We start from the raw sequence: 26,844 nt of genomic DNA on the forward strand, positions 1-26,844 counted from the left end.
AATCGTGGCAGCGATAAAATGCAAATGTTAGTGTCAGCCTTACCCCGGCCTACCAGCCTGTGCAAGCACTGAGACACCCACTTTCAGCACCTCTGTAACACAGACGGTTATTCTTGACACGCCACTATCGCACTCACCATCTACGCCCTGGTGCAGGTGTGGTGTCTCTGTCTGAACATGGCCTCTGTGGCTGGGGCTCTGCGCCTGGGAATGCAGACGCTGTCACTGACAGGCCTGCGACACTCCCATAACACAAACTTTTTTTTGCGTTCACTTCTAGCCACCTCCCAGCCACCACTCAGGAACGCCCGTCACTTTGCCGCCCTGCATCGGATATCGTCTGTCCCAAACGCAACAGCTTCTTTGTGTGTACACGGTGTGTGACACATGCGCCGTAGGGGTTTTCAGGACTTTTTGCGCTTGCGCAGTTGCACATAATTGCTCAACTACATGAATATCGGCATTACGATTGAATGGCGTGCTCCTTAGAATCAGGCCCATTATGACCACCTACCTAATATGCTGTTGCTTCTTTGTGTGCCACCAAAACAGTTCTGACCTGCCAAAGAAAGGACCCTACAAGGCCTCTCAAGGTGTCCCCTGGTATATGGCACTAGCAGATTCTTTAGCTCCTGTAAATTGCAGGGTGGGGATGCCACGGATCAGACTTGATGTTCCACCACTCATGCTCAATTGTATTGAGATCTGGTGAATTTGAAGGCCAGGGCAACACCGTGAACTCTTCCATATGTTCCTCAAACCATTGTTGAACAATCCGTGCAGCGTGGCAAAGCACAATGGGCCTCATTCAGAGGCGGTCGTAGGATGCAAGCGGTCGTTCTGAAACAGGGCGGCCGCTTGCATCCTGAACGGCCGCCTCCATGTCGGTCGTTAGGCTGTGAGTTAACACCCACAGCTCTAACGACCGCTAAGGGCGATGGTCAAGACCATCAGGGCTAACGACGAGACCCTAAGGTAGGGTCTTGTCCACCTTAAGCCCCAGGGAGTTTCCTGCTCAGTTTGAGCAGGAAGCTCCCCACTGACATCATCAAGAACGCCTCCGTTTGGCCGGGCACGCCCCCGGCCCGCCCAGCAAACGGAGCGAGCTGTCACTCAACATCGACAGCTCGCCCCGTCTACTACGAGACCCCAAACGACGGATCACAAGTCGGCTCCGTCGTGCACATGCGCACTGGAGCAAAATTGACCCGGTTGCGAGCTCGTAGAGCTAACGACCGGGTCTGAATAAGCTCCATTATCCTCCTGAAAGAGGCCGCTTCCATCGAATACAGTTGCTACGTGAGGATTTCCTGGTCCGCAATGAGGTAGATGGTAGGTGTCCAATAACGTCCACATGAATAACTTGACCCAGAGTTTCTGAGAAGAAAATTGCCCAAAGCATCACTCTCCACAGAGTGCATCCTGGCGCCATCTCTTCTCTAGGTAAACAACACACATCCACACAAATCAACAGATAATAGGATTCAAGGGACCAAGCAACCTTCTTCCATTTATCCAAGATCCAGTTCCAAAGCTCACATGCCCATTGTAGGCGCTTTCTACACGGCACAGAGGCTAGCATAGACAATCTGACTGGCCTGTAGCTATGCAAAGGAGTTCAATGCACTGTGTGTCGTGACATATTACTCTCGTCACTATCATTAAACTTTTTATATCATTTGTGCCACAGTAAGCCTTCTGCTGACTCGTACAAGACGGTACAGATTTCATTGACCTCTTGCATCAATTAGTCTTGGTCGTTCAGTACCCTGTTGCAGGTTTATGTTTTTTCCCTCCTCGGAACAACGTGTCGGATGACTCAGTCATCATTTAATCAATTAAGCAGAAAATTTTCACAGCAACAATACCCTGCTCCAGCTTTTCCCACTTATTTTCTAAGTGCAATAGCCTAGGCTGAATAAGTGAAATGATGTTAAAGTTGGAGGGTTTGAACCACAATTCATTAATTCAGCCAAAATGAGTTCAGCTGGAAATAGCTGAGAAAAACAGTAGCAAGAGCAAAAAGAATTTTGTATAGGATGAAATAGGCCCCGTTTGATAGTATAGATACTTACACACAATACCGTAAGTTCCTTCTCCAATTCTGTTTAACTTTTCAAACTCTTTTACACTTCGACACTGTCCAAACTGAAGAGATAAGAGGAGATTATAGACGTACTTATTACTGGACCTATGTTGAAAGACAACTTTATATAAAATACAAGCTGGCTCATATAAAAACACTGCTATTAACAAACACAAACATAGGCAAAAGTTCCGATAGTTTTATAGCTCTTGAGACATTTCACATTCTCTATCTTAGCTGTATAGTGGACTAAAAACTACTGTTTTCTAGCGCATAGTTTTGGCAATAAGCGGCTAAATGCGGATGTACGCAGTATCCCATAATGTGATTACATACAGGAAGCCTGCTGTGCATAGGAAAATAACTCCCCCATAATTGCAACTCTGTTACGTTCTGGAATTTTTCCAAGTGTATTACTCACATAACACATCTTCAAGATTCAACATTCAGGATGCTGGCAGACGGGATGCCGGACATCAGAATCCCGACCGCCGGCATCCCGAAGGTAAATTTGTGGTTGAGGCTTAGGTCGGGGATGGGGTTGTGTGTTAAGGTGCGTACACACTAGGCGATCAGGAAAGACGGCACGATTATGACATCGTAATCGTACCGTCGTTCTTGATCCCCTGTAGTGTCTGCACTGAACGATCAGTCGTTCAGTGCAGGCACACTCCATCATTCCTGAACATGCCAATCTGTCGTTATCGTCACATTGTGCTGCATGTTCAGGCGATGGACAATGTCGGAAATGACCAGTGGGAGTGCGCATCGCTGGTCGTTTCCGACATAAAAGTGCACGATTTGTGCACGATTACTGAGCGATTGCACGATTACGATGTCGTAATTGTGCAGTTACTCAGTAATATCGCCCAGTGTGTACCCACCATTAGGGTTAGGCCCCACCCGAGGAGGGTTAGGTTTAGGCACCACTGGGGGGAGGTTAGGGTTTGGCACCACCAGGGGGAGGGGTGGGTTAGGTTACTTACCGGCCCTTGTCGGGACCTTCACCATCGGGATGTCGCTGTCGTTCCTCTGGCGCCGGCATCCCGTCCGCCGGTATATCATACCGATTCCATTTTTATGATGTAGTTGTTCATTATCGAGGTGGCAGCCATCCTGCCATATACTACACACTAAGACCCGTATTCAATTTGAAGCGTTAAGTCCGGATCCGCGTTAAGTTACAGCCGATGATGTCATTATCGCCTGTTTTGGTTTTACCCCTTATTCAATTTGAAGGACTTTCCGCCTAGGCGGAAAGTCAATGCAATGTACCAGGCGAAAAAGTTTCGCCTATGAATAGCAGGCGGAAAAAAACAAGAGATATGGTAAGAACTTACCTTTGTTATCTCTGTTTCTACGAAGTCCATAGGGTCCACAGGGTTGACCTTGGGGTTATAGCTGGAACAGGATCCATGGGCACCACACAGTTAAGCTTTTAGCTCCCAGTATGCACTTGGGTCCTCCTCTATACCCCGCCCCCGAGCCACAGGCACCTCAGTTGGTAAGCAGCCTAGGCCGGAGGAGAATATGGAACAGAGAGAAGGAAGACTGGAACACACAAGAAACCATACTCACAGCAATGGGAGACGGAAAACCGGTGACCAGCCACACAGCCCATTTGAAGCCAGGTGCGTCAGGGCGGGCGCCCTGTGGACCCTATGGACTTCGTAGAAACAGAGATAACAAAGGTAAGTTCTTATCATATCTCTTGTTTTCTACTTCAGGGTCCATAGGGGGTCCACAGGGTTGACCTTGGGGATGTCCCAAAGCAGTTCAACTAGGGGCGGGGACGCTCCTGTGCTGAAAGGAGCACCCGGCGCCCAAAGGATGCATCCTGAGAGGCGAAGGTGTCAAACGCATAGAACCTCAAAAATGTTTGAATAGAAGACCAAGTGGCCGCCTTACACAGCTGAACAGCAGAAGCGCCACGTCTAGCAGCCCAAGAGGGACCCACAGAACGAGTGGAATGAGCCTTAACAGAGGCTGGCACAGGTAAACCCTCCTGTGCATAAGCCTCACAAATAACGGAACGAAGCCAACGGGCTAACGTTTGTTTGTTGGCAGGCCAACCCCTCTTGTGAAAACCAAAGGAGGATAAACAAGGAATCAGACTTCCTAACCGAAGCCGTCCGGTCCACATAGATTCTAAGCGCCCGGACCACATCTAAGGAAGTCTCACCAGCTGAAATATCAGGGGACTGAAAAGCTGGCACAACAAGTTCCTGATTAATGTGGAACTTCGAGACCACTTTGGGCAAAAACTCAGGACGAGTGCGGAGCACCGCTCTATCCTGGTGAAAAATCAGGAAAGGAGGGCGACAGGAAAGCGCCCGCAATTCAGACACCCTCCTGGCCGAAGCAATTGCCAGGAGAAAAACGGTCTTAAATGTCAGCCACTTGAGCTCCACCGACTCAAGAGGCTCAAACGGAGGACCCTGCAGGACCCGTAGAACCACCGCCAAGTCCCAAGGAGCCACAAAGGGAGGCTGGATCTTGAGAACACCTTGGAAAAAGGTGTGAACGTCCGGCAGCATTGCAATCCGCCGTTGAAACCACACAGACAAGGCGGAAACCTGAACCTTCAGAGATGCAAGGCGTAAGCCGAGGTCCAATCCTGATTGAGTAAATTCCAAGACCCTAGAAACTCGGAACACCTGAGGATCATAATTTCTGGACTCACACCACTGAAAGTAAGTGTGCCACACTCTGTGATAAATCCGTGCTGAAGCAGGCTTGCGTGCCCTGAGCATGGTACCAATAACCGAACTGGAGAAGCCCCGAGACCTCAAGACGGCTGTCTCAAGAGCCACGCCGCCAAAGACAGCCGACCCAGATCCGGGTAAAGACAGGGCCCTTGAGACAACAGGTCCCGACGCTGAGGAAGAAGGTACGGAGCGTCGATGGAGAGGCTCCTGAGATCGGAGTACCAAGGACGTCTGGGCCACGCCGGAGCTACCAGCACTAGCGTGCCGCCGTCCTGCTTGAATTTCCGCAGAACCCGAGGAAGTAGGGATATCGGAGGAAACAGATACGCCAGGTGAAACGTCCATTTCAACGACAGTGCGTCTACCAGACTTGCGCCTGCGTCTCTTGTCCTTGACCCGTAAACGGGCAACTTGTGATTGTGACGGGCGGCCATCTCCGGCAGTCCCCACCTGTCCACGAGTAGCTGAAACACCTCTGGGTGAAGCGACCTTTCCCCGGGATGCACATCGTGACGGCTGAGGAAGTCCGCTTCCCAATTGAGGACTCCGGGGATGAAGACCGCCGAGATCGCTGGAATGTGACCCTCCGCCCAAGTCAGGATGCGAGACACCTCCGACATCGCTGCCCGACTGCGAGTTCCTCCTTGGTGGTTGATATACGCCACCGTGGTGGCGTTGTCGGACTGCACCTGTACCGCCCTTCCGTGAAGAGCGGGGCCGGACGACTGCAGGGCCCTGTATACAGCCCTCAGTTCCAGGATGTTGATGGGAAGAAGAGTTTCTTCCGCAGACCAACGACCCTGGAGAGACAATGAGCCGGTCACTGCCCCCCAACCCCAGAGACTGGCATCCGTCGTGAGCAGGACCCATTCCGGGATCCAAAAGGGGCGCCCCTCGATCAGATGAGCTGTCTGAAGCCACCAAGCCAAAGATTGCCGAACGTCCGGAGACAACACCAGCACCTGAGAGCGGATCCGGTGAGGTAACCCGTTCCATTCCGATAGAATCAGCCCCTGCAGGGGCCGGGAATGGAACTGGGCAAATTCCACCATGTCGAATGTCGACACCATGGACCCCAGAACTCTCATAGCCGAATGGACCGACAGGCGGCAACTGCTCAGGCAACTGCGTATCCGCAGCTGTAGGGAGGCGACCTTCTCCGGAGTCAGGAAGATCCTTTGCTGACGCGAATCCAGCAGGGCTCCCAAATGAACCATCCGCTGTGATGGAATCAGGGAGGACTTTTTCCAATTTATCAACCACCCGTGTGCTTGCAGGCAAGCGATCGTCAGGTGGAGATGTTGAAGCAGTACCTCTGGGGAGCTCGCCAGCAACAGGAGGTCGTCCAGATACGGCAGCAGCCGTACATTCTGGTTCCGAAGATGTGCGGCCATGACCGCCATAATCTTCGTGAACACCCTCGGCGCCGTGGAGAGACCAAAGGGTAGCGCCCGGAACTGATAGTGGTGTTGAAGGATAGCGAACCTCAGATACCGCTGGTGCGAAGGTGCTATCGGAACATGGAGGTAGGCGTCCCGGATATCCAGGGACACCATGTAATCCCCCGGTTCCATCGCCAGAATGATGGAACGTAACGTCTCCATCCTGAACTTGGGAACTCTGAGGAATTTGTTCAGAGACTTCCAGTTGAGGATAGGGCGATGAGAACCATTGGGTTTCTGCACCAGAAACAGAGACGAATAATACCCCGTCCCTCGTTGTGATTGAGGAACGGGAACAATGACCCCTGCTTTCAGCAAGGACTCTATAGCCTCCTGAATCCGTAACGCCTTGGTCTTGTCCTGAGAAGGACTCGTGCAGAAAAACTGGTGGGGTGGTCTGTACCGAAAAGACAGGGCGTACCCCTGGGAGACCACTTCTCGAACCCAGGCATCCGTGGTGGTATTGTGCCAGCACTGGGCAAATAGAAGAAGTCGGCCTCCCACTCTGAGGTCCCCCAGAGGGAGGCCCGTCCCATCAGGCCGCAGGTTTATCTTCCTGCTTGGAAGAAGGGCGCCGTGCACTCCAGGCTTGCTTCTTGGGCTTAGAGGCAGTCTTACTCGCAGATTGTCTCGGGAAGGACTGACCTTTCGCCTTCCCCTGAACCCGAAAGGAACGAAAAGCCGAACCTTAGCAGGCAGTGCCGCCGAAGGGAGGAAGGCTGACTTGGATTTAGCCAGGGTATCCACAATTTTGTCCAAGTCCGGACCAAATAGTAATTCCCCATTGAAAGGTAAGGCCTCCAGGCCCTTCTTTGAATCAGAGTCCGCTCTCCAGGACCGCAACCATAAGGATCGGCGGGCAGACACCGCTGCAGCCGATACCCGCGAAGTCAGCAGACTAGCATCTAAAGAAGCTTCTCCAATGTAAGAAGCAGCGTCCCTCATCTGTCCCAACAACGCCCGCTGGACATCCGGAGCGTCATCCGAGAAGGTATCTTCCAATGCATTGGCCCACCCCTCAATGGCCTTGGCCACCCAGGAGATGGCCATGGACGGTCGGGCCACCGCCCCGGAGAGGGAGTAAATAGACTTTAAACAAGTCTCAACTTTCCTGTCCGTGGGATCCTTCAGCGAGGATATCGACGGTAATGGTAAAGTAGCGCCCCGAGTTAAACGGGTGACATGGGAATCCACCGCCGGTGGAGTTTCCCATTTTTTACAATGTGCCTCAGGGAAGGGATAATTAGAAGCCAACCGCTTCTGAGGAAGGAATCTCTTACTGGGCGCCTGCCAAGCTACCGCCATATGATCCGTCAACTGATCCGACAGGGGAAACACCGCAGAAGCCACCCTAGTTTTTTTGAAACTAGGAAACTTCGACTTAGGAACCGGTGCCTCATCCTCTATAAGAAGAATAGCTCGCACCGCCCTAACCAGTGCTCGCACATTAATGGACGACTTGGTATCCATTTCCTGGACCGAGGCGTCCGAGTCAGTGTCATCAGGGACCTCCCCATCATCTGAGGAACCCTCTGAGTCCGATACCTGAGCAGCCCGTGCCATGAGTGAGCGTTTTGAAACCCTAGAAGGCATGTCAGTCTGCAACATTGACTGAAAAACCGAGGAAGCAGCCGCCAAATTTTGTACTGAGTTGGAGAGCACATCCACCCAGGGTGGAGGAGTCACCATAGGGACCTGAAAAGGTACCACAGGCTGCTGCGGCACAGGGGAAGCCTGTATATACATAGGCAACCCCGCATAGGGACCCACCGACTGAGACCCAGGAGGACTCCGCAATAACTGCGGGACACCCGGGGAATGGGAGATGGTCGGCTGGGGTAACGCCCTAGTAGGGAGAGCAGTCGGGACCGATAGACGGTCCGCAATAGACACCAGCACTTGAGAAAACATCGCCCACGGTGGTTCCTGCGTCAGAGAAGGTCTGGATGGGCCAGGAGCCACCTGGCACCGACTACACAGACCCTCCTGTGACAAATCCTCCCTATCCACTCCTGCAGAACAGCGTCCGCAGGAGGCCAACATCGGAGCCACTGAGCGCTCAACCTCCTCGTCTGACATGACAGAATATATTATATATCTGGCACCAGGGTAGAAGTAAAACGCACTCACCGGTGTGCTGAACAACAGCCCACAATATGGCACTGAGTAGCACACAACTGTATGTGACGGACCTCACAAATACGTGATCTATATAAGTGAGGTCAGTAGAAACGCCCCTCCCCCACACACCTGTAGGGCTTGTAGGAGAAGTAAAGGGATAGGTATAAGCTGACAGTAAGCGGAAAATAAGCACAGACAGGCAGCACTAGCAAAAGTCACATACCATGCAGAAGTAATACTCACTGCACCTTTACACTACAATCAACCTGCCCAGATTCAGTGTCTGGGAGGGCTATAGTGCTGTGTACACTGTCCTTTTGAGGGAGAGGTACACAGGGGGACCGGTCCGCGTGCTCCCTGAGAGTATCTGCGCTGCCACTGTGAGAAAATATGAGATATGGTAAGAACTTACCCTTGTTATCTCTATTTCTACGAAGTCCATAGGGTTCCACAGGATACCTTGGGGTATAGGTGTGACGTCAGTCGCAGGGCACCAAAGAGTTAAGCTTTCAGCCTCCCAGGATGCACTAGGTCCCCCTCCTATACCCCGCCCCCGGGCCAAGGCACCTCAGTTAGTTACCAAGCCATAGGCCGGAGGAGGAGAAGGAAGAGAGAGAACAAAGATCTGGACACATACAAGAATCACATTCTCACCAGAGGGAGACGGAAAACCGGTGACCAGAGCAAAGCCCATCTGCAGCACAGGTGCGACAGGGCGGGAGTCCTGTGGAACCCTATGGACTTCGTAGAAATAGAGATAACAAGGGTAAGTTCTTACCATATCTCATATTTTCTACTTCAGGGTCCATAGGGTATCCACAGGATACCTTGGGGATGTCCCAAAGCAGTATCCTTTAAGGGTGGGGACGCTCCTGTGCAGAAAGGAGAATCCGCCGCCCGAAGGAAGCATCCTGAGAGGCGAAGGTGTCAAACCTGTAATACCTCACAAAGGTATGGACAGAAGACCACGTAGCAGCCTTGCAGATCTGAACTGCCGAGGCACCACGTCGAGCTGCCCACGAAGGACCCACAGACCTAGTGGAATGAGCCTTCAGAGAAGGAGGGACCGGTAGGCCTTCATGAAGATAAGCTTCAGAAATAGCCATACGGATCCAGGCTGCCAAAGTTTGCTTTGAAGCAGGCCAACCCTTTTTACGGAAGCCAAAGAGGACAAACAAAGCGTCCGACTTCCTAAACGAAGAAGTGCGGTCAACATAAGTCCTTAAGGCCCGCACAACATCCAATGAGGCCTCACCCACGGAAAGACCCGGTGAGTTAAAGGCCGGAACAACTATTTCCTCGTTAATATGAAACTGGGAAATAACTTTGGGAAGAAACTCGGGCCGAGTGCGGAGCACTGCCCTGTTCCCATAAAAAACCAAGAAAGGGGGTCTACAAGAAAGAGCCCCTAACTCAGAAACACGTCTGGCCGAAGCAATGGCCAGAAGGAAAACAGTCTTAGCTGTTAGCCATTTAAGATCCACTGAGCCCAGTGGTTCAAACGGCGGTCCTTGGAGAGCCCTCAGGACCACAGCCAAATCCCAAGGCGCCACAGGTGGAACAAAGGGCGGCTGAATGCGGAGAACACCCTGCATAAAGGTGCGCACATCCGGGATTGTAGCAATCCTACGGTGAAACCAGACAGATAGGGCCGAAACCTGTACCTTCAAAGAAGCAAGGCGAAGCCCATGATCTAGTCCCGCTTGCAGGAAGGCGAGAATCCGAGACAGACGAAACTCCCGCGGTGCATAACCTCTCGGTCGACACCACTGGAAGAACGTATGCCACACGCGATGGTATATCCTCGCGGAAGACGGTTTCCGAGCTCGTAACATGGTACGCACCACAGAGCTGGAAAACCCCCGGGACCTCAGCATGGCCGTCTCAACAGCCACGCCGTCAAAGACAGCCGAGTCAGGTCCGGGTGAAGGCAAGGACCCTGAGACAGAAGGTCCGGTCGTAGCGGCAACCGCAGAGGAATGTCCACGGACAGACCCTGAAGGTCTGAGAACCAGTGCCGTCTGGGCCACGCGGGAGCTATCAACAGGAGCGTCCCTCCTTCCTGTTTGAATTTCCGGATTACCCGTGGAAGAAGGGAGACCGGAGGGAACAGGTATGCGAACCGGAACGTCCACCGGACGGACAGAGCATCCACCAGAGACGCCCCTTTGTCTCTTGTGCGAGACCCGTACACCGGCAACTTGTTGTTGTGCCGGGACGCCATGAGGTCGATTTCTGGAAGACCCCACCTGTCCACCAGTAGTTGAAAAACGTCCGGGTGCAGGGACCATTCCCCCGGATGAACGTCCTGGCGACTTAGAAAGTCCGCCTCCCAATTGAGCACTCCCGGGATGAAGACCGCTGATATGGCCGGAAGATTGCGCTCCGCCCAAACCAGGATCCGAGAGACCTCTACGAGAGCCGCCCGACTGCGAGTTCCTCCTTGCCTGTTTATGTAGGCCACGGTGGTAGCGTTGTCCGACTGGACCTGCACCGGGCGACCCTGGAGAAACCGCTGTGCCTGCTGGAGAGCATTGAAGACCGCACGGAGTTCCAAGATATTTATTGGAAGCTCCGCTTCTGTCGGCGTCCACCTGCCCTGGAACAAGTGTGGACCCGAAACTGCTCCCCAGCCCCGAAGACTGGCGTCCGTTGTCAACAGGACCCAATTTGGAACCCAGAACGGACGTCCCTTGTTGAGGTGGGTCGTCTGTAACCACCACGTAAGGGACAGGCGAACCTCCTGGGTGAGCACAATCGTCTGGGACTTCAGAGACTGAGTCAGCCCGTTCCACTTGGACAGGATCAGGTGCTGCAGAGGTCTGGAGTGAAACTGGGCGTATTCCACCATGTCGAACACCGACACCATGGAGCCCAGTAACCTCATCGCCGAGTGTAAGGACACCCGGCGGCTGTGCAGACAACTGCGCACCCTTGACTGTAAAGCAGAGATCTTGTCCTCCGTCACGAAGATCCTTTGCTGTCCCGAGTCCAATAAGGCTCCAAGATGCAGAATCCTCCGAGACGGGATTAGAGTGGACTTCTGCCAGTTGATTAGCCAGCCGTGCCGTTGCAGCAGTGCAATGGTCAGGTCCAAGTGGCGTAACAGGAGCTCTGGAGATCCTGCCACCAATAACAGGTCGTCCAAATACGGCAACATGCGGACTCCCTGCAGCCGCAGAGAAGCCGCCATGACCGCCATCACCTTGGTGAAAACACGTGGTGCTGTTGCCAGGCCAAAAGGTAACGCCCGAAACTGGAAGTGGTCGCTGCTGATTGCAAACCTGAGGAACTGTTGATGGCGCCAAAGAATAGGGACATGCAGGTAAGCGTCCTGTATGTCCAATGACACCAAGTAGTCCCCAGGTTCCAGCGCCAGAATGATGGACCGTAGGGTCTCCATCCGAAACTTCGGGACCCGCAAAGACTTGTTGAGTGCTTTGAGGTTGAGTATCGGACGATATGACCCATTGGGTTTCTGTACCAAAAATAGATTTGAATAGAAACCCTGGCCCCTCTGGGAGAATGGAACCGCCACTATAACTCCAGCCTGGAGCATAGTGTGCAATACCTTCTGCAGCTCCGTAGCCTTGTTCCGGTCTGATGGGAGACCCGTGGTGAAGAAGCGAGCCGGGGGTCTGTGCCGGAAGGAGAGGGCGTATCCGTGGGAAACCACCTCCAGAACCCAAGTGTCTGTCGTAGTGGTCGACCAACACTGGGCGAACTGTAGCAGGCGGCCTCCCACCCTGGGATCCCCCAAAGGGAGGCCCGGACCGTCAGGCCGCAGGCTTGTCATCTGGCTTGGGGGCCGGACGTCTGGTACTCCATGCCTGCTTCCGGGGCTTGACCGATTTCTTAGGGCCAGCCTGTCGAGGAAACGACTGTGGTTTGGGCCTGCCCTGGGCCCTAGATGACCGAAAGGACGATGGTCCCGAACCAGAAGGAGCAGCGGCCGACGGGAGACAGGCAGATTTGGCTGCCGCCAGCGTGGCCACAATCTTATCCAGATCCGGACCGAAGAGAACTTCTCCGGTAAACGGCAACGCTTCCAGACCTTTCTTGGAATCTGCGTCCGCCTTCCAGGATCGCAGCCACAAGGTGCGACGAGCAGCTACCGCTGCTGAAGAAATTCTAGACACCAGAGTACTAATGTCTAGAGCCGCCTCGTTGATGTAGGTGGCCGAATCACGGAGATTGCCAATCAACTCCGCCTGATCGGCCGGACAGTCGGATTCAAAAGAAGCCTCTAATGAATCCGCCCAGCGCTCCATCGCTCTGGCAACCCAGCAAATGGCCATAGCCGGCCGTGCTGCCCCCCCTGCAAGGGAATAAGCGGACTTCAGGCAGATTTCTACCTTGCGGTCCGTAGCATCCTTAAGGGAGGACATGGATGGCATCGGCAATGTGGCACTACGGACAAGACGGGTCACGTGAGAATCCACCTGTGGAGGGGATTCCCACTTAGCAAAATAATTATCCGCGAACGGATAAGCCACCGCCAGGCGTCTCTGCGGCTGGTATCTTTTGCCAGGTTGTTTCCACGCCTCCTCTAAATGGTCCACCAACTGACCCGAAAGAGGAAAGACTGTGGCATCGCCCTTCACATCTTTGAAAAAGGCATACTTAGATTTAGCCGCTGGGGGAACTTCGTCCTCAATCACCAAGGCTGTGCGGACTGCCCGAATAAGTCCAGGAATATATACTTTGGACTTAGCATCAGCGTCCTTAGTATGGAGAGGTTCCTGATCGTAAGGATCTAGAATCTCCCCATCATCAGACGTCCCTTCGTCATCCTCATAAGGAGCGGACAGAGACGCCACCGGCCTTTTATGAGACCGCATCACAGACTCCCCTTGCAACACATCCGACAAGTGCTGTACAGAACTTGTCAGGGAGTTAACCCACGCTGGCTCCTGAGAACCCGGGAGCGGGGAAATAGGGAGACTGTGGGGTACCACCAATTGTCGTGGGAACCCCTGCATGGGTGACGACACCACAGACTGCTGGGACAAACCCATCGGAGTAAACGCGGGCTGCGGAGCTAACTGGCCCACTAAAGCTGTTAACGCCTGAGCGAAACAAGCCCAGGGCGGCTCCTGTACCGGTGCTGTAACCGTAATAGGCCGCGCCATGGACAAACACTGCCGGCAAAGGCCCTCCGCGCTACCCTCCCCCTCCGCTAACGGTACTTTGCACGTGGTACACTGTAGCCGGAGGGGAAAATCACTTTCAGACATGATGGCACCACGTATGTGACCTCTCTCACCAATTAAGTATTAAATAGGCGAGAGACCACCCTGCAGCACCGCACCGCAAGGGCTTTAGCAGAAAGAACAGGGACAGTAATAAAGCTGACAGTTTAGAGAAGAAAAGATTACAGGCAGCAGCGCTAGCACAGTCACATACAATGCAGAAAAATAACAATTCCTGCACTAACAGCGCTGATCACTCAACTACACAGACACAGGGCCTGGTAGGACACAGCGCTGCATACACAGACCTGACCACAGCGGAGGAGAGGTATGCGGGGGGACCCAGACCACGATGCTTCCGTCCAGCGCTTCCAGCAGCGTTCACCATGCGTTCTGGAGAAGATGGCCGCCGAGGAGCAGAGAGGAGGCTGGCCTGGGGGAGGAGCGCTGCCACAGGACCAGTCGGCAGCATGCAGAGAGGGCTGTGTGCAGCGGGGGAGGCGCCGGCTGTGAGACAGGGAAGGCGCGCTCCCCTGGCATGCATTTAACCCCTGGGACGCCGCAGCGCTACCGCTCTGCTGCGGTCCGCTGTCCCAGGGGGTAGTGGAAGCGCAGGTTGGTCGCCTGGCTCCACGCTGCAGCCAGTCCCCAGGGAGCCCCCTGCCTGGGGACTTAGGACCATGTGATCAGCGGGGACCCACCGCGGGACCCCGCTGCTTACCTCTGTCCCCCTTGAATCCGGCCATGGTCCGGAGCATCTGGGGTCACCGCTAGCTGTGACCCCAGACGCCCACCAGCATCCCCGGATCAGTACCGGCGTTCTGGTACCGGCGGGGTGTAGGGAAGACAGCATGGACGTCAGGACTGACTGTCCATGCTGTTCATCCAGATGTGCAGCCACAGCTGCATGAAGAATAAGCTTCAGGGGCTCTTCTAGCCCCCACTCCAACAGGTGCACCCGACTCCGGCCGGGCACCAAACTAAACTGAGGTGCCTTGGCCCGGGGGCGGGGTATAGGAGGGGGACCTAGTGCATCCTGGGAGGCTGAAAGCTTAACTCTTTGGTGCCCTGCGACTGACGTCACACCTATACCCCAAGGTATCCTGTGGATACCCTATGGACCCTGAAGTAGAAAATGGCCCCCAGAGACCTCAGAGGAGGAGTGGCCGTAGAGTCTGCAGCTCAGCGACGCCAGACTGCGTGCTGAAAGACGCGCTGAGCTGAGGGGAGGAGCCGCTGAACAGGGAAGGCTTCCTCCCCTGGCTGGCCATAACCCCAGGGATGCTGGCTTCCCGCTTGCCCCTTTATCCCTGGTGGTCTAGTGGTCCCACGGGTTATGGGGGGGGCCCGCCGCCACTGCCAGCAGCCTCCGGTCTGTCCCCAGGACCGGAGGCTAAAGGACTGCATTTAAGGCATTCCGCGTGCCGCCGCTAGCCAGCGACGCGCGGCTCACCTGCATCCCCGGCGACTCCGGCAGCAGTCCTGGGAGGTAGACAGAGTCCGGCTAGTACGGACTCTGCCCTCCCGCCGCGATCCCCAGATCAGTACTGGCGTCGCGGTGCCAGTCGGGGATCAGAGAGGCAGCGTGGGCGTCTGTACAGACAGCCCCTCGCTGCCGTCTTGAATAAAAGAAACTAAAATAAATAAATAAATAAAAAAGCTTCTGGGGGCTGCTCCTGCAGCCCCCCTGCGCGGTGACCGACTCCGGCCGGGCACCAGCTTACACTGAGGTGCCTGTGGCTCGGGGGCGGGGTATAGAGGAGGACCCAAGTGCATCCTGGGAGCTAAAAGCTTAACTGTGTGGTGCCCATGGATCCTGTTCCAGCTATAACCCCAAGGTCAACCCTGTGGACCCCCTATGGACCCTGAAGTAGAAAGTGCAGAATTGGGGTTTTGGGGTGCAACGTTGTGGGAACTCCCGTGCAGCCTTCAGACAGTCCCCCAAAGGTAAACTGTGTCAAAAAAAAATTCCAAAACACTTAAGGACACCCCAAATATGACTTTGAAAAAGGGGGTGAAAAAAAAAAGTTGGGGTACAAAGTTAAAAACTAGCGAAATCTTGACCCTGGGGGGGTCCCCAAGTATGTCCCAAGTGTTTTTTTGATTGCAAGTGCTTGCGGCAGGTGGGTTTTTCACGATTTTTACAACTATACTTTAGCAACTTTTAAATATGCTGACCCCCATTTTCAAGTACCCCAAATTTGCTGTGAAAAGTTATTTTCAGAAAAAAATACTCCTGAAGCATGTAAGGCTGTTCTACAAACCTAGATAAACCCCCTCCCACCCTCACTTTCTCTTTTTAAAGCCAAGTTACATTACTTGTTTAGAATGAATTGGGTTGAAGTCATTTTAGATAAAGACCTTAAAACTGAGAAATTCTTCCTTATGTGGGAAAGTTATATAGACACACTTTCTACCTCTATGCGTTCCCAAATCCATAATAGTCTACAGAACTCGTCCTGGTATCTGTTACAACTACCTCCGATAAGATTGCAGTATTGATTTTTTCTTTACAATAACTTTTTATATGCATATTTGGTGGAGTATGGGGGGGCGGGGTTATGGCGAGCTATCTAGTTTATTTCTATTTCTATTTCTATTATGTCCTTACAATGATTTTGTTGTACTATTCTAATTTTCTTATGTATGGCAATTATTCCATATGTAAATAGAACCTATTGGTTCTTCTCTTTGCTGTTCAGATAGTATTATACACCATTTGCACTATTGTACAACTATTGTGTTCATTGGATTTGTATCATCAATACTATTCTGCACCACATATTGAAAAACGCTATTTAGCAGCTATTGAGCCCATTTAAAAACACCAAATACCTTCATCAAGCCAAATCGGGGGTACCATAGCTAACCCCATGTCAGAGCATCTTTTGGGGGGTGTCAGGCTGATTTCCCCAAATCTGACAGCACTTTCCACCTGTTTCAGTTTTGCCAGGTGCCATTTTCGCGTACTTTCATATTGAATACGGGGTAAAGCGTGCACAGCCGCGATACTTTTACGCCTGCCAAACAGGCGACAAGTCCGGGCCGCGAAAAAGTATCACGGCTCGGCTCATATTGAATACGGCTCTAAGTTGTATATTTACTAAAGTGCGGGTTTTTAGAAGTGGAATTGTTGCCCATATCTTCTAGAAGGTGCCAGATAAATAGATTCTGATTGGTTGCTACGGGCAACAACTCCAATGCTACCCCTAAGAGGTCACTACAATTACGGGCGATGCCGGCGATATAGTGTATTTTTAATGAGCACCACTGTGTGGCTGCAAGCTAAGATACGCAACGGCTAATTAGGGGCGACTTGGCGTGCCATTGAGGCCGTTCTAACGCCATTGCCACAAGCATTGCCAGCATTTTGGCAGTAATTGAACTGATCCCTACGAGGATGGGATACATTTTATTATAACAACTCCTAGCATTTCCTAATAAAGTTATTTGGAGGTAAATATTGGTTATATATTGCTCTGCTCATGCCCTGGCACATACAGCATGGAGTCATACACTTCTGACCAGAGAAGCCTAGTATCCGCTATTACACCCGCACTCACTCGGTTCTCCTCGGGCACCGTAATGAATTTTTCCTCTCTGACGCTTTTCAGACGAATCTGTTCCAACTCTGAGTCAGGCCCCGGTGCGGTATCCGCCATTGCGAGAGAGCTCCCCGGTCAGCCAGCGTGGGAAAGGCCGGGGATGTGAGGCCTGCTGCCTGCAACTCGGAAGTAGATCTGTGGTAACTGCGCCCTCTGCTGGCTGGAAGTGTTACTGACGGGGAGCGAATAGAGAGATTAGTTTACACTACACTACTACTTGTTACACTTTTTATAGACTTATTTCTTATATGGATCATGGGCTTTCTGTTAAATTATAGGGTATGCAGCCATAGGCAGAGACTATAAGGACAAAGGTGATATCTGTTTTAGACTAAATAAAATAGCTGTTATTGTTCACATTCCTACACCTCATATATTTGTGCTTTGTATAGTTCGCTCGCTCGCTCGCTCGTTCGTTCTGCTGTGGATTCTTAGGTGGGTTTCAGCAGATCTGTTGGGGGTGTATTTTGTAAAGATCACTTTTGATAAAGCCACCGATGATCGGCGACTTTGACTGATAGTTTTAAATGGGCAACAGGATTCGATGCTAAATCAGGCTAGATTAGCAATGATTCCTGTTGCCGCTTTAAAATTATCGGTCAAAGCGACTTTGACAAAATGTCCGTTAATAAATATATCTCCAGATCTCCATACCTGTGAGTAGGATGCATTTGCTGGACTCATGTAGAGTTGGGCGCAATTTATGCAAAACAAAGTAAATTGCACAATCAGTAGGTAATTTATGAATGTTATGCGGATCGTTCATAAGTTACTTCATTGCATAAGAGACGCTTTAAATGTATAAACTCTGTTTTACAGTGGGTACCTCACACCGTAAAGTAGGCAAGTCTCCCGGAATTATTGCCCCTTGGCAGAGCCGGCCCTAGCCAATTTGGTGCCCTAGGCAAGATTTTGGATGGTGCCCCCCCCCCGCATATATTCCCACCACCAATCTTAATGTTAATACAAAGATGCCAAAGATATTTTATATATATATATATATATATATATATATATATATATATATACATACTGTACAATTATGGGCCATATCCATCATGAGATAAATCTCATCTGTGATCATCTAGTTTTCAATTCTAATTTTTTTTACATTATATTATATATTATTGGAATTCATAATCAGACTCTTCTAAAATGATCACTTCCGAAAGACTTCCTCTTTTGCGGAGATGACTTTTCGGAAAAGTGATCATTTTCCCCTACAGCGCTGTCTTTGCAGAAAATTCTATATTGCTATAGCTGTTAAAAGAAATATATATATATATATATATATATATATATATATATATATATATATATATATATAAGCTATAAGCCAGGTAGGGCCACCAGTCTGAAAGGGGTCTCTCCCGGGATGGACGCGTGTATAAAATCTTGGGTGCGAATCGGGTATTACAGATACTTGTTGTAGTTCTATAACACTGTACACTATGACCATATCTTATCTGTAGGGTTTGTTAGAGATATTAAAATTATGTGCATATATATGTATACACTTACATATAAATACATAAATATCCCCTTCAGACCCCACATATTTTAATTCTAAAAAACATGACTAGAATTTAAAGTATCTGTCTCATTCTTCTTAACTCTCTCAGGTGGCAGAGCTCAGTCAGTCAGAGACAAGGAGGCCAGCTTGATGGAGCTGCTCTGTAGTGCCAGATTAACGGCAGGGCAGAGAGAGTGGTCTCCTCAGGGCCCCCACACATAGAGCCCCTACAGCAGCCCACAGTGCAGTACAGCTGTGACACAGAACTACACAGCACAGTGGAAACTGGACGGACAACTGAAAAGATGGGATGGCGAATACAGAGAAAGGGGGATGATCGTCGGTGCCCCCCACAAACCAAATGACTGTGGCCCATATTACTCTTAATCCAGGTCCTGCCGTCCTGCCTGTTTGTGATGACACTGTCCCTTTGGGAGCAGTGGGGTGTGATATCACACAGCGCAGGGGTTGTACTCTATACTACGCAGGAAGGGCTTGTGAAGCCTTACATATCACTCGCCATACCTTCCACTTTCAGCTCTGGTTCTCCTGGTGATACTGCATATATATATATATATATATATATATATATATATAAATTATATTCATTCACAGGCGGCACTGTAATAACTGCACAATCACATAGCTTTAAGGTGCAATGACATAGCTTTAAGGTGCAACGTTCCAGCACCTTTTATTAGCGCTTTTGTCAAGCCAGAATATACAAAATTTGTGTTATGTTTCATTTTTGTATATTCTGGTTTGACAAAAGAGCTAATAAAAGGCGCTGAAACGTTGCACCTTAAAGCTATGTGAATGTGCAGCTATTACTTATCCGGAGTGCCTCCTGTGGATGAATATATTGCGGTGGGCCTCTTATTGTGGCTACCATTTGAGTGCCGGATCGTGGAGGTATATATATATATATATATATATATATATATATATATAATAAAAGTAGAGGATGAAATAAGTAAATTAGAAACTGTAGTTGTGAAATTTGAGAATAGTGAAGAATTTAAAAGGGATGTTAGCGATTTACATTTTAAATTAGATACTTTAGAATATGAAATTATTGTAAGGAAACATAAGAAATTCATCCGTGATAAAAATGATTATGTAAAGGGAAAGGTTCACAATTAGTCAGAAAATGATATGAGACAGGATACAATTTTCCAAACGAATAACCATAGGTTAAAAAATGTTAGACCCTATGACGATTATAATAATAAAAAATCCTCCAATTTTGGAGTAAATCATAGGTCAGAGTGGCAACAGATCAGTTAAGCGAAGGAGGAATTCTTCTAATTATTCACCTCATTTTGGAAATAGAAGGGAAAGATTGATCCCCCACCATTATGAAGGTAACAGAGAACGAGTTCCTTTCCCACAAAGATTAAAATTTCCAACTCATAATAGGTATGAGCTATTAAGATCCCCTTCCCCCAATGGTTACCGACAAAAACATTTTTTAGAGGAGAAGAAGGGTCCAACCCATTCTCAAAGACTAGAGGAACTATTTGTTCATTTGGATTCCCCACAAGGGATCAAAAGGGGTTTTTGGTGAGAGGGGCGGGGGGGGAGTACCCCCAAAAAATAAAGCCTCTATCGTTCCTACAGGACCGCTCCAATCGGGTTATCAACAACTCAAAAACGGAATTATCTGCCCCACAGGTCTCACTATTAGAGAAAGGGCTCAAGTTTGCACCAGATCAACATTTGAATAAATTTTATTTATTTGTGGACCAAAATAAGTATATACGCAACCTAACCATACAGAGACATTTTTTTAAAAACCCAATACCGAAACTGGCTTATACACCACAACAAACCTCTAGTTGCTCCTCCATCTAAGTTTTATCCTGTCGAGTCCTGAGGAAGTCATTTAGACATTTTTTATCAGTCAGTCAGAGATGACTTTAGGTCAATTAAAGTACAAAACCATAAAAATATGAAATATAGCAACTTGGGTATGAATGAAAAACAAGCTTTAAATCTGTTGAAGAAAGATAATAGTATAGTAATAAACTCAGCCGATAAGGGGGGGGGCCATGGTAGTTCAGGATAGACACATTTATCTTAATGAGGGCTATAAAATCCTGAATGACCCCTCTACCTCTGTCGAATTGAAGGATGATCCGATAATTTTATATCAAGAAGAGCTGTATAATCTTTTGCATGAAGTTAAAAGGGATAATGTAATTTGTGATAAAGAGTTTGAATATCTATGTCAAGTTTCCTAAATTACCTATCATTTATCACATCCCGAAAGTCCATAAGGACAGAAAAAGCTCCCCAGGAAGACCCATTATTTCTGGGGTAGATTCTTTAACAGCCAATCTATCACATTTTATTGGCTTAAAATTACAACCTTTTGTGAAACAACAGAAATCTAATTTAAAAGATTCCACTAGCCTTTTGAGAGAAGTTAAGGATTTCTGTTGGGAGTCTGAGTTTAGTTGGGTAACAATCGATGTCCAAGCTCTTTACTCTATCCCTCATGTAAAAGGCCTTGAGGTAGTAAAAAAAGTGTTTATGATGGATTCTGGTAAAACTCCCATTGAGATAGCTTTCATCATTAAAAGCATAAAGTTAATTTTGGACCATAACTATTTTGAATTTGATGGGAAGTTTTTTCTCCAGAAGCAGGGGACTGCGATGGGGACTAAGTTTGCCCCATCATATGCTAACCTGCTGATGGGGGAATGGGAAGAACTTTTCGTATATAATACACGGTTTGAGTCTGAATATATCAAATTTTATAGACATTATATAGACAATTTGATTTTTATTTGGAAGGGTGATGATTTCAGTATTTTAGAATTCATAGCACACATTCATTCCAATGATTATAATCTAAAATTTACCTATAAGTCTGATTGTCTTAAAATGGATTATTTGGATTTAGGACCTCATTCAGAGTCGGTCGAAGCGGCCGCACGGTCGTACGCAGCCAATGTTCGCTAAACTGCGCATGCATACAGTTCGCAATGCACGTGTGCAAACTAGCCGCTATGATCAGAAAGTTCTCTCTCCTTGAACACAGCCAGGTCGGTAGTTTGAGTGACAGATTGCTGCGTTTGTGGGTGGTAACAGGGGAAGGTGCTTGAAAACGGGGGTGTGGAGATCCGAACGCAGGCGTGCCTAATTATGCGAACGGCGTTTTATGGGAGTGCATAAATTACAAAGTAGTGTCATGGTACACGTGACATGGGAGGTTTTACACTGACATGATCGTAGAGCTTAAGAGGGGGTTTGGTCAACCTTTAGCTCTACGACCAGTTCCGATGGTTTCCGATGCTTGGAGATTAATCCTTATATAGCCGGAGATGACGTGCTATGTGTACGACATGTGGGCGTATTTTTAGCGATCCGACCGCGTCCACCCCTTGGTCGGCCAGCTAACGATCCGACCTTAGGGACGCAACATGCGTGTGCATCATTTGCATATCCGGCCCCTTTTCCTATACGACCGTGCGGCCGCAACGACCGACTCTGAATTAAGTCCTTAGTCCTTGAAGGTAGAGTCAGTGAAATTATTAAAACTTGTACCTTCTTTAAAGAGGTCGATGCTAACAGCTTTATTCCTGCTAAAAGTTGTAATAACCCAGTGTGGTTAAACAATGTCCCTTAGGCACAATTCCTAAGATTAAGGAAGAATTGTAGCAACCTGGAAGATTTTTGTGAGCAATCTACCCTTTTAAGGGACAGATTTGTGAATAGAGGTTACGATGTGGTTACAATTGAAGATGCAAGAACTAAAGCTTTAGCAAAGAATAGAGGTGACCTATTGGTTGAAAAAAATCAGAGATGAAGAACCTGAGTTGGATAAAAAGTGGTCTAATAGACCTTTTTTTTACTCAATTTAATAAAGAAAGCCAACTTATTAGGAAGACACTAGAGCGACATTGGGGTATTCTTCTGAAAAATCCAGTATTGGGTCCACATCTTCCACCAAGATCAAACCTCATTTTTAGGAGGGCCAACAATCTAAAAAATATTTTGGCCCTTAGTAGATTAGAAATCAGATCATCAGAGAATTATAAAGCTTTGGCTAATGTGAATACTGGTGGTACTGTATTTTTTTATGCAAAAGGAGTGGCTGCTATCCCTGCAACCGTTGTATCTGTTGTAAATTCATGGAGAAGAAAAGTTTTAGTTGGAAATTTGAAGATAGTACAACATATTCTGTCAAAGGAATTGTTACATGTAATATGGATTTTATGATCTATAGAATTACGTGTAGTTGTAATTTGAGTTATGTAGGTAAAACTAAGAGGTGTTTAAAAATGCGCATTCAAGAACATATGCGAAACATAAAAAATAAGCTTAAAACACATAGCCTACCGCGACATTTTGCTGAAGTCCATAACTCAAATATTAAAGATTTTACTTTTACAATCCTTGAACATGTGCAAAATGATTCTATAGGGGGTAGTAGGGAGTGATCCTTTTCTTTTTTTTTTTTTTTGAGAAATATTTTTATTGAATCGTTTTTTATATTCCATTCCATTTAAAATAGTAACATTACCATAATTGACACAGAAAATAAAATAACATAATCACAGAAAAAACTCTGTGAACTACAATAACATTAGAATTAAGAAACATATATCACAAGATATATCACAAAAAAAAGGAATACATTATATATAGATACAGAAACATATATATAAACATTGAATACAAATATGCAAAAGAATAGGTTATACAGAATAGTAAAAATTAGGAAAAAGAGAAGGGAAGAGGGTGGGGGGGGGGTACCAGTCAATTAGAGAGCAAAATCGCTGAGACAAATTATGTCCAAATAAGACAGAGCTAAATCGTTGTCAGGGGTGGTTCAGCTGAAAAATGTGCGGTCCATGGGGACCATGTTTTAACAAAGTGATCTGGAGTGTCATGTAGGACAGTTGTAATTCGTTCCATTTTATAGGTGTGCCATATGGCGTTAATAGTAGCTAAAACAGAAGGGGGAGTGGATGACTTCCAAAGGGAGGCAATCGTACATTTAGCTGCATTCAATATATGTTTGATTAATTTCAGTTCGGCTCGTGTGGTATTTGGAATAGGCCGAGAAAGGAGGGTATATAAAGGAGTATTTGGGACTTGAATATCAACTACATCCTTAATCAATTTATGTATATCCACCCAATACCTCTGAATACTAGGACAGGACCACCAGATATGCAGCATGGATCCCACCTGGCCACAGAGCCTCCAGCACAAATTAGGGGAAGAGGGGTAAATAGCATGAAGTCGAGTGGGGACCAGGTACCATCTATAGTAAACTTTGTAGGAGTTTTCCTGTATGCGGACTGAAATAGAGCTCTTTGCAATCTCATTCCTTATATCTGACCATTCCTCAGGTGTTAATATCTCGCCCGCCTCTCTCTCCCAGGCCTCCTCATGGGCTTCTTTTACGGGTTGATTATGTTGGATTAATGATTGATAAATTGTGGAAATAAGACCCTTAGTTGAGTGAGGATGTAGACAGAGTGATTCAAGTGTAGTTTTATCAGCTATTATAGAGGTTTGCGTCTGGGAATGAAAAAAATGGCGTAATTGGAGGTACTGAAAAAAAACGTTATTGGGTAGGGAGAATTGAGATTGCAATTCAACAAATTCCGGGAAAGTCTGCAAGGGAGCTAAATCAAATAAAAATAAGATATCAGATTTAGTCCATTGGCGAAAGGATTTATATTGTGTACCTGGGACAAATTCAGGATTGTTCCATAGAGGGACCATTAAGGGATGAGATGAGCGAATATTATAGAGACGGGAGCATTGGTTCCAAATCGAAATCGTAAATCGAACAGTGGAAAGTATGTTTAGCTTAGGTGATCGTGAGAGGGCAGGGCACCAAAGGAAAGAATAGGGAGAATAAACAGATAATGCTCCGGCTTCGATAGATGTCCAAACTCTCTGGCTAGGCGGAGCGTGCCAGAGAACACACGAGACTAAGTGGGTTGCCCGATAATATTTGATTAGATCAGGAATACCCAGCCCTCCATCACTACGAGGTCTTTGTAACAAGCGCATCTTTACTCTGGGTCGTCTCCCAGCCCATATATAATGTGAGATCTCTACTTGAATATTTTTCAGGATTGTGATTGGAATATGTATCGGGAGAGTCTGCCACATATATAGCAGCCGAGGAAGAATGTTCATTTTAATTGAAGCCATACGTCCTATCCAAGAGATTATAGATCTATTCCATGTATGAAGGTCGGACTTAATGGAGGCCAATAGTCTAGGAAAATTGGCTGTGTATAAGGAGGAATACGTCTTAGTTAAATAAACCCCTAAGTATTTTATCTTATCCGTTTGCCAGCGGACAGGGAATGCAGCTTGAAGAATGCGAAGGTCAGCAGGGGGGGTCTGTAAGTCTAAGATCTCCGTCTTATCTGTATTAATTTTAAAATTAGAGAGTGTGCTATATTTATCTATCTCGAAAAAAAGATTTGGGAGGGATGAATGGGGGTCAGTTAAAGTTAGAATCACATCATCAGCGTATAAAGCGATCTTGTGGTCAGTATTGCCAACTCGAATACCAGAGATATTCAAACTCGATCTAATCTTTGAGGCTAGGGGTTCCATCACCAACGCAAATATAAGAGGGGAAAGGGGGCAACCCTGACGGGTGCCGTTATAGATGGAAAAAGGGTCGGAAGAAAGGCCATTAACTAAAACGGAAGCTGATGGATTATGATATAATGAGAATAATCCATTAAAAAACGCACCCGAGAACCCCATGTTAAGCAAAGTTTGCTGAATAAAGGGCCAAGCCACACGGTCGAAGGCCTTCTCAGCATCGAGAGCCACCACCAGGGTCGGGTCTGATCTGCCCTGAGCAATTTGTATTAGATCAATCAGACGTCTCGTATTGTCTGAGGCCTGTCTATTGGAGATAAAGCCCACCTGGTCCGAATGAACTAGGTGGGGTAAAATTGGGGCTAACCGAATAGCTAGGATCTTAGCCAATAACTTCAGGTCTACATTCAGAAGTGAGATTGGTCTATAATTTTTCAACTCCAGGGGGTCTCGATCAGGCTTAGGAATGACAACTATATTGGCCCTGGTGGTGGCCGCATCAAGCGATTTACCCTCCAACAAAGAATTAAATAGTAGCTTAAGCATAGGAAGTAGGGTTATAGTAAATTTTCTATAATAGAGAGCGGAAAATCCATCAGGACCAGGGGCAGCTGACCTACGTAGATGCTTTATAGCTGCTATAATCTCCTCTTCAGTGATAGGGGCATTAAGTAAGGCAATATGTGATTCAGAGAGTTTAGGTAATTGACAAGATTCCAAATATTGGCGTATTCCATTAAGAGTGTGGGGGGTATTTATGTCTACAGGTGGGAGGTTATATAAAGATGAATAGTATTCCCGAAATAGATTAGCCATAGCCTTGGGGTCATGAGTTAGTGAGCCGTTCGAGTCTCTTAAGGAGATAATCCTGTTACGAGTACGTTTGGCTCTTAGTTGGCGGGCCAATAATGTGTCTGCCTTGTTAGATTTCTCATAAAATCTCTGGCGTGTCCACAATAAGGCATTCGCCGCTTTTTTAGAGAGAATCTGAGATAGCTGACCCTTTACAGATAAAATTTTTAGATACGTGCGTTTTTTGGGAAAACGTTGATGGAGCTGCGTGAGGGAGGATAATAAAGATTCCAGTTCATTTATACGCGTGAGTTCCGCCTTTCTCTGAGCAGAAGATAGGCTGATGAAAAAACCTCGCAGTGTGGACTTATGGGCTTCCCAAAGTATTGAGGGGGAGATATCCGGAGTGAGATTAGTGGCGTAAAAATCTTTTAAAGCAGATGTAATTTGTGCTATATGAGCCTGTTTCATTAATAAAGACTCATTTAAGCGCCAACAACGGGTCAAGGGCGTCGGACTTGTAACCAAAAGCTCCATCTCGATAGCTAAATGATCTGACCAAGGGATAGGTAAGGTCTGTGCCCCCAAGAGCCTTTGGGTGGATGCCCGGTCAACTAAAAAATAATCGATTCGTGTATGAATATTATGTGGCGGGGAATAATGTGTATAACCTCTAGCTGAGGGATAAAGAGTTCTCCATGCGTCATAAAGATCGTTAAGTGACATGTGAGAATGCAGTCGTTTGGTGAGTTTAGCTTGAGTGGAATAGATTGAGACGGGACGAGATCTGTCTA

At 48.1% G+C, this 26,844-nt stretch overlaps 1 protein-coding gene across 1 annotated transcript in view; it reads right to left on the minus strand.

The window, feature by feature from the left end:
• Positions 1-17,326, minus strand: part of CDK10 (cyclin dependent kinase 10) — a 49,109-nt gene extending 31,783 nt beyond the window's left edge. The window contains exons 1-2 of the mRNA XM_088449390.1: positions 17,113-17,326; positions 2,076-2,148 (exon numbers count right to left, since the gene is read on the minus strand). Coding sequence (XP_088305516.1) covers positions 2,076-2,148; positions 17,113-17,211 — 172 coding nt within the window. The 5' untranslated portion in view covers positions 17,212-17,326. The remainder of the gene's footprint in view (positions 1-2,075; positions 2,149-17,112) is intronic.
• Between the last annotated feature and the right edge of the window lie 9,518 nt (positions 17,327-26,844).

The sequence above is a fragment of the Taudactylus pleione genome, unplaced genomic scaffold, assembly GCF_031769625.1.
Source record: "Taudactylus pleione unplaced genomic scaffold, aTauple2 ptg000484l, whole genome shotgun sequence".
NCBI lineage: Eukaryota > Metazoa > Chordata > Amphibia > Anura > Myobatrachidae > Taudactylus > Taudactylus pleione.